At 40.9% G+C, this 19,380-nt stretch overlaps 1 protein-coding gene and 1 long non-coding RNA gene across 18 annotated transcripts in view; both read left to right on the top strand.

Moving 5' to 3' along the window:
- The window catches only part of MBD5 (methyl-CpG binding domain protein 5), a 152,088-nt gene extending 147,235 nt beyond the window's left edge, over positions 1 to 4,853 (top strand). For 16 of the 17 annotated variants that reach the window (XM_030486981.1, XM_030486977.1, XM_030486982.1 and 13 more), the window contains one exon: positions 583 to 4,853. In XM_030486981.1, coding sequence (XP_030342841.1) covers positions 583 to 654 — 72 coding nt within the window. In that variant the 3' untranslated portion in view covers positions 655 to 4,853. The remainder of the gene's footprint in view (positions 1 to 582) is intronic. The other variant, XM_030486992.1, reaches the window with a different exon arrangement.
- A 2,345-nt stretch (positions 4,854 to 7,198) lies between these two features.
- LOC115608309 lies at positions 7,199 to 7,665 on the top strand. Its single transcript, XR_003991501.1, has 2 exons — positions 7,199 to 7,523; positions 7,578 to 7,665. It is a non-coding gene; the product is annotated as an uncharacterized LOC115608309 (long non-coding RNA).
- Positions 7,666 to 19,380: the final 11,715 nt, after the last annotated feature.

Genomic DNA, 19,380 nt, shown 5'->3' with positions numbered 1-19,380 from the left:
CGCCTTCCTCCACAGCTCTTCTTCCAATTAAGTTGTGATTTTTACTGAGCAGACAGTGATGAAAAACTGTTTCATGCTCAAACTAATCTAGCATTTAGCTTGAAATTGAGTATTTCCTTTTAAAAATTAAATGAAGACAGTTTGCTAAACATAGCTAGTTCCATAATAATGCTACCACAGACCTGAATTTCACTCCTCTTATTTTTCCATTAGTGATATTTTCTCACCACCTACTTCCTACTCTCTTGCTCTTGTCACGAATCTGTGTAAAGGTTTGTCTCCAAGAATTTGACATAATTTCAGTTTTGGGTTCAGTTCCCGCTTATGCACTTTCACAATTACTGTAGCTGGTACCTTTCTCCAAGGTAGCCGAGGCTCAAGGCACACAGGTTGCAGCATCAACCTTTTTCTCCCCAGTGCCTTAAAGTTCTTAAAGTTCCCCCTAATTCGGGCTTCCATGTATACCTAAAGTAATAAGAACTGTTTCATAAGAACACCTCAAGCAATCCTGTAGCTCATTTGTTACTGGCTGGTTACTTTGACCAATATTCTGTGCTAACTTCTAAATATACTTATTTTTAGGTCCACCAAATCCCACAGGGAGACAGACAAGTGAAGCCTCCAAAACCCAAGAGGAGGAAGATCTCTAGATAACATTGAATGTCTTTGTTACTGGTCCAGTACTTATCAAAATGAACATGCACATAGGTCTCTATGTAGGTATTGATATAGACATGGTTATATCAATATTTATATGAAGACAGATAGATACCATCACAGGGTGCTACGTGGATTAGTGGTACAATATTTTTGATGATTAGGAGGGATAGTGGTTGCTGGATAAGCCAATCAGAAATCTTGAAAGGTTGCAGTAACAATGTCAGATGATTACTGAAATTTTTTTTTCTATAATACTAAAATTGTGATTATAAGGAATAGTCCAAATGTTTCTGAGAAATTTTCATTGTGTATATAGATAATACAGAATTTCATGGTGATATCTGAAATGTAAATATTGTACAATATTGTCATGTACAAGCGTACCTAATGCACACTTTATCTTTTATTGTACAAAAAATAGTGTACAAAATTCTTTGGTTTCTATTGAGTACACATACAAGAGACTACCAGTGTAAAGTGATAAATAAAAATACAGCCTAAATGCTTTTATATGATAATGTAAAAGATGCTGTTTTTGTATTTAACAGCAGAGAGAAGGCATGATTATGTAATACCTTAATTATGACATACACTTCACGCCACTGAGTGTTCATTGATACTGTCTGTTTGGAATGAACCTTGCCTGGAAGTACTGTACTCCATTTCAGGTCTCTGTAGGAGAGTGCAAACTTGCAGATTCCTAATGGGATGTGGGATCACAGCTCTAATTAATAATTCAAAGGCTGCAACTGTCAGTTGCGTTTTTATTTACGTAGCTTTTAAAGTAGAATGCTGTAGATTTTATTAAAAAGAGAAAAAAGTAGATGGACTATTTTAGTCAACCATTTCTGTAGTTAAAGTTTCATAGCCACCTGAGAAACTAAACAGTTTATATCCCCCATAACATTGACCCCTCAAAACCCCTAGATTTATTAGCTTAAATTATCTAACGTCATTAACCATCGTGTTTACTTTTAAGGGGGCAGAGGCCCTGCTTTAATGATGTGATCAGTATTGATTACAGTTTGGTTTTGCAGTAGAATGAAAGGGCATGCTCCGCAGCGTTCGTAAAAGTAATTCCAGTACCCATCTCACAGTATTAAAACAAAAAAAAATTAAGGGTGGCTTACAAAACTATTAGCAACAGTAATTTTTATCAGTATTATGTAACATATCAGATTTATTTTATTTAAAAAGAATTATTTATACCATTAACAGATTCTTATATATATTAATGTGGCTGAAATGTGCAGGTTAAATCTATTAACCAAATTATTTATGTTATATTAAGTGAGAAATGTGAAACATATGTAGAAAAAATTAATACACTACAGATTTAAAAGTCTAAAGCTATGAGCCATTATAAAATTAACGAACGGAAGTGTAGCACAACATTATTTCCATTTTATTTCATTTTCTTTTTAACACGGATGGTGGTGATGGTGGTGGAAGCAATGACATCCTCTGATTTCAAGGCTTCCTGACATAACTCTCAGTTCACCATTCCTGGTCCTGGAGTGGCATACGTAACCCCCACCTCTTCGTCCAGGGCCACCACTTACCTCAGATTTCCCTTTTTCCCCCTTCCCTGAATTCCCAAATCTCACTCTCTAGCTAAGGACTGGCAGGGATCAGCATCCTGGGAAGCTGGCAGTATCGCCACTCTCCAGACACCCAGCACTCGGCGCCAGGATCACAAGTCATTGCTCCTCTTCCCATCCACCTTGCCCAAGTCCCAGACTCCTCTCTCTGAAGGACATGACCGAGACCAGCCGTCCCCGAGGACGACGGGACCCGGCGGCATTCCCAGCCTCGGCTCTCGCGTGCCAGGGCACGCAGCACTACCTCTGGGCTCGCTCTTGGGCTTTCTCATGTCTGGCAGAACAGCTCCCACTCCTCCTTCCCCCCAGCCCAAGGGATCGCAATAGCTGCACTGGCTACAGGGGCCTGGAGGCAGGAGCCCTTCCTTCCATGGGGTAGGTTCATTTGTCTTTTCTGTAACGCCACCGTCCTCCATGCAAGCTCATGTGAAGTGATTGATTTTCTTTATTATTTTTCTCAACTTCTGTCTTTTGGGGGTGTAGTTTAGCTCACGCTTTTCTGTCCTGCGTTGACGTGTTCATTCAAACAGTTGCTGTTGGCCATTGTCCACGCCAGCTGCTTTCCCACTGTCTTTCCACACCCGCGTGGGTTTTAACTCATCATTACATGCGTGCGTGTGTATGTGTGCGTGTGCGAGCGCCTGTCTCGATTTAGGTTCTTCCTCCCTTTGCTTTCTGTCCTAGAACCGAGTTTGTATTGACTGACCCCTTCTTTTGGCGTTTTAACTAATTAGGTTTGTACTTCCTCACCAATGTATACTTTACATCAGTAGACTATGTAAAGTATTTTTGTGCACTTGATTTCATTGGTTAATAATGGCATTGATGTGGGTGCTAGGAGTAGCTTGTTTCAGTCCATACCAATTTTTTTTCTCTTTTAGAGTTTTTATGGTTTCATGTAAGCAGTTAATGTAAATATTGTGAGCATTACAGGTCATGCAGTGTTGTAACATTTTAAAAAATGTTGCACCTACTTTATGATTAAAAAACTGGTCACTCATACTTGAATTTTGCCCATAGAGCCATTTCTTTCTCTTTGCATTGAAGCATAATATACTTTTTTGATGGAGGCCCAACCCTTCTTTCTATCTTATTATTTTTTGTTTAATAAATCTATATTTTTTCTAATAGAAGACTTAAAAATGAAAATTTAAAAAGTACTTTTTGCCTACTTTCTAATTTAAGAGAGAATTCCTATATTTAAAAGGTGGAAAAAAAAAATACTCCATTGTGGAAAGTGGAACACCACTTTATATGTCATTAATATGGCACAATCACACGAAACTGAACTGGCTGAGTGAAGTGAGCCCACGATGTCAAGCAGTATCTCAGTAGATTAGGGAACGACATGATTCTTTGAGAATGTAAAGTGTTACATATTCTTGTCTATTTATTTATTTATTTATTATGCTTTCTTTTGCTAAGTGGGTGACAATGTGGTTGAGTCATTCAGATGACATTCAAATTAAAGGAAATATTCCTCTTTCTATTATGGTGCATTTTGTGAACACCATAAAAAAAATATTTTCATTTATTTCAATGGATTTTCTTCATATTTTCACTTCTGACAGAAAATGTTTGGCTGGTATCAGCTGCAAAAATAATATCCACATAGTTTAAAAAGAAAAACTTGCAAAAATCAAAAAAAACCCCAACCCACCTCTGATGTCCCAGGTCTGTTATCCTCACAGTCTGAGGTTTTAGGGGTTAAAAAGAGCTTAAAATTTAAAGGTATTTCCTAAATCAGCTCTGCAGAAGGTGTCTAAGTAATGTGATATCCTTTTGGAGTCCCTGAGTTTGATGGTATAGAGATATTAGAGGGCTCATGGTGGACTGAATTACCTTAGGACTGCTACCTTTCTTAGCTACAGTTTGTATTTTGCTATGTAGGGTTGTAATGTGAGAATTCCAGAAGAGCCGTAGCATAAAAGTGCTTTTCTATTTTTAAAAAAAAACCCATTCTAGTCTTACTAAGAATTAGAGATTTTTTTAATATCAGTTTTGTAATTTTTGATAAAGTTGTCAATATTATGATTAAATCACCAGAAAAAAAAGTTACTGTGATGTTCTCTTCGGGGCAGGGCCTATGTCTTCCTGTGTATTTGTAAGATGCCACAATGGAATGCCCAGTCTTAAATGGGGCCATGGGCACCACTATCAAATTAAGTAGCAACCAACAATGCTGAGGTTGATTTAAATGCATAAAAGCCAAGAGAATTTACAGATAAGACTGCAAATCCTTAGTTTGCCTGCTGTGTCCTCTGGGAAGGCAGTACCATCGGCTGCAACATCCGAAGGGTAAGTTGGGGAAGCCAGTGGCTGTCGAAGCTTTTGCTCATGTAACCCAGGACCTTCTCATCAAAGTCAAAACAGACCCGCTCCAGCAACATGGCCCTTGGTCCCCTCCCTCTCTCTGCTGTTTTTATCAGTATTAACTTCATGTTTCAGGATTCACCCAAAATACCCAGTGGTTTAAGCACATTACTGATTTACAAAATCCCAAACACAGAAACAGATAATTTAGTTCACAATCCAGTGCAAGCACAGTTCACACTGGTGTTGAGTCAACTCTAGAAAAACACTTTGAGGCTTTAAAAAACAAAAAAATCCTACCAAAAATGAATTTGTCTGCCCCCCGATCACGAGCCCGGGGGCTTCCTGGGGCCCCTGTGAGCCTGCATTCCACCATGCTGAGCATCTCTGCCCCATTGCTGCCTCTCTCAGTCTGGTTTATGTACCCTTGCGCTACCAGGGACAAGAGGCGCACTGTAAAAGACAAGCACATGCTCACCTATCTCCTACAGTATTGCCCAAATGCATCTGTTACAGCAGGGGCTGGTGGTGTGTCACTGCAATAACACTACCCAAGCATATGTACCCCAAAAAGTCCCACCAGCCTCTTGGCGACCCTGTGTTGGAAGCCATTATTTCAAGTGGAATGGTAATACATTATTTTGCATTTGAAAGCTGAGCAGCGGGAAGTCAGGCCTCCATAGCTCATTTCTCTGCCAGCTTCTGCAATTTGTTGTTGCTTAAGGAAAAAAAGTAAAAATAATCAGAGATTTGAAATACTCCCCTCAAAAGCACATTCTGGAGAGATTTAATCTCTCACATTTTTACCTGCTGCAAGAGAAGTGTTTGTAATTGAGTGCCATCCCAGCAGAAGATAAGGGGTTAGGGTTTAGAGCAGAAATATATATATATGTGTACATAAGTTTATGGAAATTCCTATTTTGGAAAACATGGGAGAAATGGGAAGGGTTTTGACATGCTCACCCAGGACAAAGCGGAGTGGAGAGGCAGAGTGAGAGCATCCCCATGCATTCCTGTGTACAAACCTCAAGAAAGCATTAGCACAGGTGACCACAAGTCAAAGAGAATGACCGCGCACCCACAGCATCCGCCGGCATTTCAGGCTGACTGGCAGAAATCAATACCAACGAAGTGAGCAAACTGAGCCTGAGCCACCACTTGAGCCTGGCTTTGAGCAGTGCTAAACCAGGTATGGTTTGGGATGGGAGAACAAAGGCTGTTACAGCCATGTCTACATCCAGGTCCACTGGCACAGAACATTTGCAGGTGAGTCCCGTGGGTGTTAATGATTTCACTTTGCTAATAATGTTAATACCTGTTAACTGTTACTTAAACCCAGTGATGGTGAGAGACTGTAGAGATGAGGAAGAATAAGCATTCTTGCCCTGTGGAAATGTCAAGGTACCAAAATTAAGGCTGCAATGCAAAAAAAAAAAAAAAGAAAAAACATCTAAGATACCTTAAGGTCCTTTCCCGCCCTAACCATTATGATTCTATGATTCTATATAATAGATAAAATGTACTTACAGCATGTGAACTGTGAACATCAGCAGTGGAGAGTTGCAGAGTCTGTACTATGAGGAACCACCAACTTTTCAGACAGAAAACAGGTTTACAGAATAAGACTTCTTTTTAATCTAACCTCAGAAGTTTCCATCTCATCAAATCACCATCATTTTAGGCCTTTTTGAAAGAGAAGTATTCTGTTAACTCCCAGTAGAAATATCACTCATTTTCAGTTCCAGGAAAATCATTTCTTGCTGCTCTTGCTGATTTTTCTCTAGGAAGAAAAAAAGTCATAAAAATAACAAAAACTATTGGGGTTTGCCATTTCTAGTTCTCAATCATGGGAGCTTCTCTCTGCTCCTGAGTTAAAAAAGGAAGATTTACAGCTGAAAAATAAGGGAAAACTTTTTTATCTTTTTTCTCCTCTCCTCTCCTTTGCTCTGCTCTTCTCTCCTTCTCTGGACCCTCTCCAGACTGTCCACATCTTTTCTGTAGAGCAGGGACCAAAACTGAACACAGTGTCCAGGTGTGTCCTAACAATCGCTGAGTAGAGCAGGATAATGAGTCCTTTATCTCTGCTACTGATGCCCTTGTTAATGTAGCCCAACATCTTGTTGGTTTTCATTGCCACAGCTGCACATTGTTCACACCTGTTGAGCTTGTGTCCTCCAGGACCTGAGGTCTTTGCCACAGAGCTGCTCCCCAGCCGGGCAGATCCAGCCCATGCTGCACTCCTGGATTGTGTTCTTCCAGGTGCTAGACCCTGAACTTGTCTTAGTTATGAGGAAAGTCATTGTACCTTATGGGCCAGGTCTTGACGTCCTTCTTGCACGCTCTCTTGATTGGCAGGAACCTCCAAAATTAGTGATGGAGCAGTGAGGAGCATCAGTGATGTCCTCACTCCAGTTATTAAACATGAGATTTCCACATTCCCATCCCACAGCCCTCAGGCTGCCCTGGGATGCTTTGCAAGAACTCTTCTTGCTTAGTAAACCCTGATCGTATATGTGAGTGGAAGTTGAACTAAAAGGTTTATATAAAAGCTTAGTTAAGCTTATATAAAAGTAGTATAAACTATTTAAAATACAGTTTAAAAAATAAAAAATAATTAAAAAAAAAGGGGGGGGGGGGGGGAAAAACCACATTGAAAGATTTACCAAGTACCTGTGCTTTGAGTTTGTGGATATGGGGTCATCGAGTGAAGTCCTTGGAGCACAATGCAGAAGAGTGCTCTGTCTCCAGGTGAAGGAAGCAAGCTTGTCCGCTGGGGAGGAAAAAGACCAAATTAATTAAACAATAAGGTTTTCAGGCCCTTCAGTGTGTGCTGTAGTAGTGAAATGGATTTGTGTTGTGCTATTTGATCCATTAGTATGAATGAATAGATTAAGAAACCTTCCCCTGAGAAAAAGGCCAGACAGTGACTGATGGGGGCAGAGCCCGCAGGTCCACACAGGCACCAACCCGGTGCTTCTCTCACGGTTGCAGAGTAAGTGCCAGGTAAAACCTGGTACTACCTCCTAAACCTTTGTAATTGCTAACTTGGTTATGACAGAATGGTTAAAGCAGACAGTAAAGTGCTAGAATTGAAATTAAAAAATAAATGCATAAATAAAGTAAAATAAATTAATTTTAAAATTAAGTGCAAACTTCAGGAGATTTATGAAAGCACACGCATGGTATTTGCAACCCTAAAACCTGCAACAGGCCAGTAACTTTTATAGAAAAATTGCATGTGAAGTTCTGTGTCAGCACCCACTTTGACAGGTTTCTGTGCAGGTGCTGAATCCAGGTGCCTCTTCACACCCCTCTCCTTTTGCCTGCAGGTCAGAGTGCAGTGGAGATGTATGGCTTTGAAGGGAGGTCTCCATGGCTTGGTGGAAGAGCCTTGACAGCACCTCGCTGGCACCTGTACAAAGGGTTAGGTGGTATGGGTTTGTCTTAAAATGAGACACGCGTTGGCATGGCAGCATGGGTCCAAGCTGCACGCGATTCCTGTTAAAATACTTGGAATAGTTGTGGGAGAAATAGGCTGAAGCCCAGCAATGGTGTGAATTAAATCTGAGCAGAGCATTTCTATTTACAGGCAGAGTTCTTGCTGGGGAAGTTGTAACTGGGGTTTAGCTGAACACATAGTCACGTTTTTCAGAGTAACAAGAAAATATCTGCATTTGTTAGAACGGAGCTACTTCACTAACAGCAGAGCTAATATTACTTAGGAATATAAGAAAGGCAGCAAAGCACAGCAAGCAACAAATTATGAATTATTCAATGCAAATGTCAAGTTTAGTAGTGAATGTGGATGTAAATCTTTTTTTGAAAGGCTAAGCGTTGCCATTAAGCGAGTCCATATGACGCTACATCTGTTGGATTTCTTTTATATTTATATCATTTTATTTTTATGTATGCAGGGGGAAAGTATTAGGAATTTCCACATTAGAATTTTAATAACATCATTTCTCCAACTGCTGTTGTCTGTAGATTCAATGCTCGACGAAGGGATGATTTTTCTGGCAGAGGTTATATCCGTAACCACCTCATTAACCACCCAAGCTGTAGGTCTTCAAATGAGAATTTGCTTTTGCAGAGGAATTTTATTTTTCCACATACTGAACCCAAGAAGTCAGATAAATGTAACTAGGTGCCATTTTTGGAGCATCGCCCCCTGATCTGGCGCTTTGAAGTGATCTTGCACTGGGTATCTTTTTGAGTCACTCCATAAAGAACTCTTCCATGTGGAAAGGGGGGGGTGGGGGGTGCAGTCTAGATCGAAATCTGTTCAATTCCCCTCTCAAATCAGAAATTACTAATGGCTCCAGATTTTTATTTTGAACCGTGTCACTCCTGCCCACTAAGAGATGGACAATTTGGTCCAATTCGCCTGCTCTCTTCTGTATTTCTTATTTTGATATTGGCACATTTGCCCCCCAGTAGCTGGATTCAGACAAAGCCAGTTTAATTTCTTGTGAAGGCAGGGAGCGGTGACGTACACCCGAGGAGCGAGGAGGTATCCATTACTCTGCAAATGTACGGGAAGCCTGTGCCCGGGGACTCCTATCTACTCTCTATAATCAATCTGTCCAAGCATTTCTATAGCTCTCATTATCCCATGTGCCTCCAGGATAAGAAGCCGAGAACAATCGCCCATTGTCAGTTTATGAAGCAACTTTTTCATCTTCCTCCCCAAAGACTAAATTCTGAATTAAGTAAATTAAAATTAATTACGGAATCTGTACAACAAGATGTTATCACGTCTGTCCCCCAAACAGCTCTCTCTGCTGTTCCTGCACACTTGCCCTCCTGATCATAGAATCCTAGAATGGTTTGGGCTGAAAGGGACCTTAAAGATCATCCACTTCCAACCCCTGCCACAAGCAGGGACACCTTCCACTAGACCAGGTTGCTCCAAGCCCCGTCCAACCTGGCCTTGAACACTGCCAGGGATGGGGCAGCTACAGCTTCTCTGCGCAACCTGTGCCAGCTCCTCACCACCCTCACGGAGAAGAATTTATTCCTTGTATCTGGCCTGAATCAACCCTAGGACAGGAGGTGACAGCGAAGCAGCTCAGGTGTCTGGGTGGCTTTGTTCAGCAGACCCCACCTGCAGATGGGAGTGTTCCCATCGCCTGGCCCGTGCCCCAGCCTTGTAAAACCATCTCTGCACATTTAAGGTCGAGCGCTGTGAACCACTGTGCATGATTAAAAATGCACATTCGTTTTCCAGAGCTGAGGCCAAAAGGCTTTCACTTTTGAAAAGACCATTTCCTATTAAGCAGTACCTAAATATACAATGGGCTTCGTATGTTTCTAACAAACCTCAAAGCAACTCTGAGTATTTTGTAATGATTTCTTGTGCTTCATTAGCAAAAGGTTTAAACTGAGCAAATTCCAAAGGACATGAATGCTGCATTTCTATTAATTAGTTTCCAGAGGAAGATGTTGTCATTATCTATCTACAGTAATCCTCTCATTAACTATCTGATAAAGGTAACTCAAGTATCTCATAAAATAATGGATTAAACAGCAAGAGGGAGTGAAGTGTATCATGAGAATAGTTGAACCTGCAGCAAAATGAACGCAATTATTTACCAAATGAAAGTGTAATGGGTATATTGATTTCGATCTTAAAACTTTTAGGAAATGAATATCTTCAAGATGTTTACCTGGTCTAGTGAAAGGTGTCCCCGCCCATGGCAGGGGGTTGGAACTGGATGGTCTTTAAGGTCCCTTCCAACCCAAACCATTCTGTGAGTCTATGTCAAGTATTTTTAGAAAAGCGAATGTAGCTGTTCTGCAATCAGGTCAGAACCAGAAGACTTTTCAGCAGTGTGTGCAAGTACAAGCTAGGCCAGGCCAAAAAGAGACCATTCTCACCCTGGGGAGTGGGGTGAAGAACAAGTAGACAGCCAAGAGGGAGCAGTGGGGATGGCTCGGTGTGATGCCTCCCTCCAAACAGCTATTGACCCATGGTGGCAGTGGCAGCAAGCCCAGCAGAGGATGAGGCACAGCGGCCGTCCTGCTATTTACCACCTTTCTGCTGCCCCAAGCTGATGCCTCTGCTTAGATCTTGTTTTCCAAAAAGGAGCAATGAATATTAACTGAAGGAGCTGTAAACAGAGCCTCTTGATTCAGGCACTCACACTTTGGGGGTGTGTTTGGTGGGAGCAGTCACAGGGAAGTGTAAATACCGATGCCTGTTGCAGGCATGTGAGTGAGTGATGGTGTGGGTTTAACCTCTAGGGCTTGCAGGCTTGGGGTTTACAGCATGCAGCGGTGAAGCTCTTCTGAGGTACTCATTATAAAGCTGAGGTCATAGAATAGATAACAAATGATGCTCCCAAAGCAGCCAGCTCTAGGAGAACAGGCATGGAAGCAGCATGTCCTACAGTTCACAGCATCATCCACGTAGTAACTCCACACTACCTCTCAGTCACCCTGCTGTAGTAGAGAGTGGTCCCGCAGCCAGGCCACTTCGCTGCTCTTCTTACTTGCTGAAAAGTTACCGCCAGTGGAAGAAACGATGCTTTTCATGCTCCCTTCCTTCAGCCTGAGGCTGTACTCAGTTAGAGGGAAAGCAGATTTTGTCACTGCATTTCAGCCATCAGTATGAATCCCCCCAAGTCCAGCTGTTGGGGCATTCAGGTGATCTGAATGGGTAATGCTCAGGGTCTTCCCAAAATGTGATTAATAACGTGTGTTGTGGAGCTGTAGCTAATTATATGGCCTTTAACTATCAGGCCAACAGAGTTGTTGTTAGGGGTTTTTTAACGATTCTTAAGGAATGAGATTTCTTCTTGATAATTTCCATGAATTAGGGGCTTCCTAAATCAAAGAGGTTATTTCAACTTTGCTTTTCAAAAATAAAACCAAACAAACCCAGGTGAAGCACGGCTCCTGATGAGAAGTTTGCATTCTCTTCTACTTGTTTCTGGAACCAAAGAATAAGGAAAGCATCTTGAAGTTTACATTTCTCAGAAAAAGGAAAGTTACAAAGCAAGGTTTCTTTTCAAACCTCTGATGTTACCGCTGCAGAAGGGATCAAGGCCTGGTGTTTTCAGGTAAATAACATGAATTTAAAGTTTTCTTGTCTGTCATGCTCAGAAATAGCTGCTTTTAACTGAAGCTGCATATTTTGTTTGAAATCTGAATGAACTCTTACTTAAGCCCTGTAGACAATTGCATCTATTCAATTTTTCAGATAATTTAGAAGCATGGGTGGTTAAATACTTTTTACAGCATCTTCTAAGAAGTGGGTTATAAGCACAGTCTGATCTCCAAAGTAAATCTAGCGAAATTTATTCCTCCTCCCAACCGTGTTAGCTGGGACTCTTGCCATGGTTACCTGCTCATATGTCTAGGTCAGGACTTAATGGATTTGAACAGGCCATGAAAACTGAACCACGATTCTACAAAGGTTGGTGTCCTTGGAAATGCATTTTTCCCTTCAGTCCAACTGACCTGCTTTTCCCACCTGCTCACAGCTCCAGCTCCCAGTGCCAAGAGGACACGTTTTCTCCATCACTGAAGGAAAATAATTTCTTGCATGTGTGACTTGCTGAGAAACCCACCAAGCAGCACAGTGAGCATTACTTACTCTCTATTTAGTTGTTTAATGTTAAAAGAGAGAACCTAGTTTGAGGCTATAAAACTATGCTTAAAAACAAAACCCCTGTCCCCAGAATAGTGGTGTAAGGGCTCTGCCTGTAGGAAAGCCTCAGCCAGAGCTGTTAAGCTGAGCATTTGTAATCTGTAGCAGTTTTTTAAGCTCCATCGGACCATATTTGACTTTTTACTCCCAGTGTTCTGATTGGAACATCATCCCACGGTAGCAATCGTCTGCTGATTTCCAACCTCTGTTTGCTCAAAGTTCATTTTCATCCATTTATTCTTGTTCTGACAATTGTTCAACTATTCTCTCTTGATATGTAATCGCTGATACCTCTGCAGCCAGTGATCATATCCCTCCTCAGCTTTCACTCTGTTAGCGCCAGCAAGCCGCACGCCTCTCATCTCTTTCCATATGATAGTTTCTCCAATCACTTGGTCGTTTTGTCAGCTGTTTGTTGCCAAATTAAGTAATCAGTTATACTGGCTATTTGAGAAGCAATCTCAGCAGTGCACTGTAGGATAACTGAGAGAGCTGGGCTTGTTCAGCCTGGAGAAGAGAAGGCTCCGGAAAGACCTTAGAACAGCTTCCAGTGCCTAAAGGGGCCAAAAGAAATCTGGAGAGGGTTGACTCTACCATATCACCGCCTCTTCTTGCTCTGTCATCCAGTGCTTTATGAGTAGGAGCTTTTCTTCCTTGCCTTTCTGTAAAGTAGTAATTTCTCCTTGTGTTTTGTTGTTGTCCTAATTGCTTCTTCTGGTTAGTCTGGCTCTGAAGAAAACTTGCTCCCTGGCGAGGAGGCTCCCAGCAAAAGCCTAAAGCTGAACTCATCTCCCTGAAGCAGACACTTGCAAGGAAGAATGAGATGACCCAGTGTCGTCTTCCCTTCTTTCACTTCTCCTCTTCATTTGCTTGCTAATTCACAGCTAAATACTCTTCATAGTAGGAAGGTCCTAATCATCTTCAGTTACAGGTTTTATAAACTATAGAAGAAAAGTAAGATGTCCTAAGACAGTAGGACTTATAAATCCATAGGAGTTTTTTTGGTCAATGAAGACATAAAAGTGCAAAACAATATTTTTTTTTTTCATCTTCCGATGTATAAATGTTGCAATTCTGAATATACCATTAAAAATATTGCCTAAATCTTTCTTTTAATTTCCAGAGGACTTTACATCTGGCAGCAACTTGCAATACATTGCAGAATATTCTGGAAAATATGAAAGTCTGTCAAGCCTTCATCTTTCACTAGGATACAGAAAAATATTCTGTAACAGACTGAGTTATGTTTTCTTCTAGCACAGTAATTGGCTTCATGTTTCATAATATGAACCACTACAAATGATGTTTCATGTATCCAGAGGTGTCTCATATTTATATCCCAATAAGCTTACAATATTGAAGAAATATGTCAGGTGTCAGGCTTTGCATGACAGCTGCAGCTCTTTCAATCATTATTATTAAAGAATATTTGCACAAGTTGCCATCTCTGTCATTTTAGAATTTTTTTTTTGCAATTTTGCAGCACAATTTGCCTCCCTTGATCTCCGCGCACATCATGAAGACTCCACTGATTTAGCTCAGCAAATGTCACTTGTTGACTGCATATCTCTTCTCAGTTCAGCTGTAAATTAGAATAGGCAGAAGTTTCACAGAAAATTAGAGTCTTTGTTTTAAAAAAGTTAACTGTTGCTGTAGCTCTGCTCTCTTCTGCTTTTATTTCAGACAAACACACTCAGTTCACTCAGTTTGGAATCGATGAGTGAGGATATATATTGGGAAGTGGTGTGGGCTTGAAGTGGGATTTGCTTTGATATTTCTGTGCAAATCCATGTGATAGCTCACTGACTCATAGCTTAAAATAGGTAGTGATATCAACCACAGAATTCTTCACAGATTTTAGTTTTTTTTCCTTTTCTTGCTTAGCTAGCTGCTCTTCCAAAAAACCCAGGTCATTATTCAAATCTGTGCTTAGTTTAAAACTCCAGATAGCATCACTCTTACTCATTGATGAATCACACCGGAGCAAATTTTGGTCCTACTGAACAAACTATGTGTTGCCTTAGTCATAACTTTGTTTGGCAAATCACATGTCAGGCTTAAATTAAGCACTTGCTTAAAGCAGATACTTTTTTAATATATTTTGGAAAGTTTGCATGTAAGATTTATACTGATTTATATACGTAAGATTTATATTGAAATCTTCTCAAAGCAAAACAAGAGAACAAAATTTTCTGTCCAAGGTATAGGCCCTGTCTTTACCCCCAAAATACACGAGTTCAGCTTGTATCGATTGGAAATGAGTTACAACTGTTAGGCATAAGAATATTAACCTATTCTTTTAGAATACGACCAACTGCCGAAAAACAGGAATTGCAAGTAAATGACCTATTCTAGGCTGTCTTGCATTAAGCATATTCAAAGTCTTCCCTTTACTGTTCTTTGCCAGATATATTAATCTGCATGTAAATACATTATTTAGCGGCACAGTGAGGCTAGGGGCCGCCTTGCTGAGCTGCAGCACAAGAGCAAAGGCATCAAAGCGGTGGTGAAACTGCAAAGCCTGGGGCTATAGAAAGGAGAGGGCAATTCTTGGGCAAGTTCTTCCATACCCAACAAAAGCCAACTTCAGGAGCAAAACAGAGAGAGGTAATGTTTTGGGTTAAAATACAAACAGATGTTGTTAGCAGCATACCTAAACGGACTGCTGGATGGACCTGAAATTAAACTTGTTTTGTCAAGTCTATTTCTAAATTAATGTTAAATACTGGCTTTTGCAAGTGTTTGGTAAATAGCAAAAACCCAACCTGGGGAGAGGAGCACCTCGGGGAAAGGAGCGCGCTCGGTGTCCCCACAGCCTCTGGTCTATTACTGCCGACAGCAAATTGACCTTTCTCGACGATTTCTCTTTTATATTGCTTGATCCTATCCTTATGCCAATATCCGATTTGCACTGAATCTTTTAAATGATCATGAAATGGCTCTGTACATTAATAGGGCCATTCTGCCCAGCCATGAGTAAGGATAACAGGAATTTACCTGAAATTATAATCTAAAAACTAAACACAAAATAGGTGGCATAAAGAAAAACATTTCCAAAAATACTTAGAACAGAGCACTTATGAAGTTTCTTTGAAAAGAAGGGCAGGAACTGAGGTGGTGCTGTTCAGATTATAAATCACATGGCAGATGGAAATGGGGTTTGGTTGGATCCATCCATATCTCCAGCTCCTACATGCCTTGTTCAGAAACATTAAAACAGGAATGAACTCAGAAAGTATATTTACTAACAGACTAAAGGTATGGTTAAAAGAGGAAAAAGAATCATAGAATTAAATATATTCAAAGCATATCCTGAATGATGATGTGACCATGGGAATAGGGCAAATGCAGAAATGACACTGGCAGATTACAGCTCTGTAAACCACAGCATGATCCACTGGAAAAAATATCATCAGATCTGCTGATGCTGTAGCAGACAACAGCTCCACTCTCACCCTGAGCTGGAGAAAAGCAAAAGCTTTCACAGAGCTGGTTGAACATGACCGAGCCTCTGCCCTCAGTGGAATGAAGACCTGAGGAGCTGTTCATCAAGAAATTAATAACCCCAACAATGTGCCACGGCCTACATTTACTTGTGGCTGACTTGTCACATGGAGAATCTGTTCCCTTTCCAGTTGGTAACAGAGCAGAAAAAAACCCCATGTCATTGAAGGGGTACCAGCAGGAAAGGAAAGCCATGTATGTGGAATCATAACTTCCCAACTGAGAGTAGTTTAATATATCCCAGGTGACACAAAGTCACTGTTTTCTTTATAATCTTTCGAGTTGGTCATCTAGATACCTGAAGTTAGAGTGAAACTCATGAGTGTGAAACTCACCATCACATAAAAACTCCTGGGTAAACAAGGCAACTTGTACAAATCTTGCTGCAGGACTGGGAGAGCCCCATTTTTCCCCCAGAAAACAGGGTGTTCATTGAACCCCTGAGAGCCAGCAGACTGCAGAGCCAAGCATGTGATGCTGCTGACATGAGTGCTGCTTCAGCCTGGGTTCTTGCCACACATTAACGACATATGCCACTGAAGAAAGACAGAAAATGTAAAGCTTAAAACAATGGTAAAAAATCCCTTAATGGCTGTTTCTTTGAGGAGAAACTATGCTGCTTCAGCAGCGCTGCATGTATTGTACTTTTATGCAACTAGTGCATAACCAAAGGGTAAGACTGATGTCCTATTTTTGGTCAAACTCAGTTCCATTTTTAATACCCTTTAGAGCAGCTACAACAGGCCTGCAAGTACAGACAGGGTAGGTTTTCCTGACCAGTCACACAACCAGCACATATCACTCCCAGATGGACAGATCGGAGCTCTACATTCAGCCACAACTCGCACTCCTGGAGGACTCCAGGAAGAGGCAATCACCTTGAGTTGAACAAAGCACACGCTGTTGGCACAAGATGCACCTGCGTCTTGGATACTGAGAGGCAAGAATACGTATTTCAGTAACACTAAATTTTCTCAGCCACACCTGACAGTGGGCTGAGTGCCTGAAAGAAAGAGAATCAGCTAAAAATTAGAGGAAGCTTTAGAATCCTTCAAACCCAAAACAATAATTAATCTTCCTCTCTTCCTGCTTCAAATCTGTCATATCAAATGAAAAAAAGAAATTCAATATTACTTGCTTGTCTGGGTTTTTATGTATATTTTCCATTTCTCTTTCAAAAGATATGCTGTTATACGTATCTATTCTAAAGTGATACTGCCTATTAAAAATCTAATGAGGCCTAGGAAAGCCTTTTCTTAAAAGCAGATAATAAGAAAATCCTCTTTAAGCTCAGCTAAGATCCATATTATCCATGTTTGGGGAGTAAAAACTAAGATTTTACAGAAATATCACAAAGTTTGATACCAAATCTGCATGAAAAGATTTTCTAATGTATTCCCAAGAAATTCAGGAAACTTTCCCCAAGAAATTCAGGAAACTTGGCGTCTAAGTTATAAACTGATTTGGTGTTTCTTATTGATTTCATGCTAATAAATTTCTGCTTTGAGAACCTCTGCAAAATACATCACTAAGGTCCTGGGCCATCTTTTGCCGCTTTGACATTAGCTGTGCCCCTGCTAAAAGGAAGAACTGCAGAAGCTGTTTGACATATCGGGAGCCTCAGTTCCAGTCCCTGGAGATCAGCATGACTGAGAATTCAACCTTAGTCACTTCGGAAAATAATGTCATTTATTGCTACAGGAAGACCACAATTGTGAGATGGTTGGGTTTGATTTTTAAAGGACTGTGGGGCTGGAGAAAGAAAGGAAGCTTCAGCCTTTGATATAAAGCTAATGCGTATTGTGTCTTTAAAACAATGTATTTACTCCCATTTTTTCAAGTTTAATGGTTAGGATTTAATATAATATTCTCACTTATCAGCATAAAATACAGGTAATCTTTGAGACTCTGGGCAGCTAATTTTCCTTCTCCATTGCAACATATTTTAGGATCACAGACTAATTGAGGTTGGAAATGACTTCTGGAGCTCATCAGCTCTGAGTCCTACTCAGAGCAGGGCCATGTTGGAAGTTAGGTTAAGTTGCTCTAAGCTTTGCTCAGTAGTTTAAAGTATTTCCAGTGAAAAAGATGACCCAGTTTCTCTGGGATGCATCAGTGTTTAACCAAATTTAACCAAACTCACAGTGAATTTCTTTTTCCTTATACCTAATCAGTTTCCCTTGTTGCTGCTTGTAACTGTTCCTTCATCCTTTCATGGTGGACCTCCAGGAAGAGCCTGGTTCTGCTCAGCCATTAGATCCCTCCTTAGCCTTTCTCCCCATGCAGAGCAAATCCAGATTTTCCAGATATTCTTCCACCCTAGGTGCTCCAGCTCCCAACTATCTTGGAAACCCTCTGGACATGGCTCCTCTATTTCAAAATTCTCCACATGGAGTATCACGGTGCAGAGTACAGGGGAGGAATCACTTTCATACTTGGTTTGCACTCAAATACACACATTCAGTCTTTCAAATTAACTCCAGCTTGTCATCACCAAGCTCCACTGTGACCCACACGATGTCTGCATGATGATTTTGAACCAGAAATGGGATTTTCCATGCCCTGTTTTTCTAAAAAAAGAGCTGCGGAGGAGCTGGCATAGCTGTTGGTGGGTCCATGCAGAAGCTCAGCACCTATTCCTGGCAGGGCACGAGGTGGCCAAGCACAGTGGCAGGATTATGCCTTAAATAGCATTGCAGCTATTTGAGCTCCTGGAAGCTAGGCACTAGCTGCATGTCATCCTGCCACACTGAACCAGTGTCTCTGGGAACAGCTCTTTCATCTGGAGCTTAGTTGTGACCTAGAGTACCTTACTGTATTTCAATATTTAGCTTTGTGTCTAATAGGAAAAGGGGAGTTATGTAGGCAGTTTGTGTCTGAGCCTTGCAGGTGATGAGTTAATGCTGCTGGACTGACTGGGACATTTCTGGAAACACACTGCTCCTGCTTCCACATTAAAATGTTTTTCCTGGGACATAGGTCACGGCTTGAAAAGTTGAGCCATCTGACCCCTTCAACCATTCAATATTCTCTCTTATAAGGTTCATAAATACAAAGATTCCTGCCACAGTGAACTTCTCCAGAGGAAGAGAGCCACCAGAAAGGCCACCTTAAAGCAAGAAGAATTACTGTGAAGTGCTCTGGTAAGGCACAACTTTCCTGACACATCCGAGAACTGTTGGCTCTTGAGATGATGGAGACAATGCAGCGCAGATCAAATATGTTGACAGATAGGTTAATTTCAGTAATTACCACCACAACCTGAGAATAAATCTTCTCCCTCACCGTGGTGATCCTCAGTATCAAACTGTTGTTTCTGTTTCTTCCCCTTATATAGCACTCCCTCTTCTTTTGTTTCACTTTTGTTTCACTTTCCAAACGATTTTTCCTGATTTTGCCATGTGGTATTATATTTTGCTGGAAAGTGGCAAAATGCTGATAGTATTCTCAGAACCTTAGGAGGCAGCACATTGCAATATGCCTGAAGCTTTAAACAAAGAAATTCCTATTGGGCTAAATCTATGCATGGCAGTAATATACTTTTTCCTGCTAGAACCACCATATAAAAGTTTTATTGGCTCAATGTTGAATATAACAAGAAATTGACAAGAAAGTATTTTCTGTTGCTTTACCATTTGCTTGGGTCAGTGG

This window comes from Strigops habroptila, chromosome 5, assembly GCF_004027225.2.
Source record: "Strigops habroptila isolate Jane chromosome 5, bStrHab1.2.pri, whole genome shotgun sequence".
In the NCBI taxonomy this organism is placed as follows: Eukaryota; Metazoa; Chordata; class Aves; order Psittaciformes; family Psittacidae; genus Strigops; species Strigops habroptila.
This window is presented reverse-complemented; position numbering and strand designations above follow the sequence as displayed.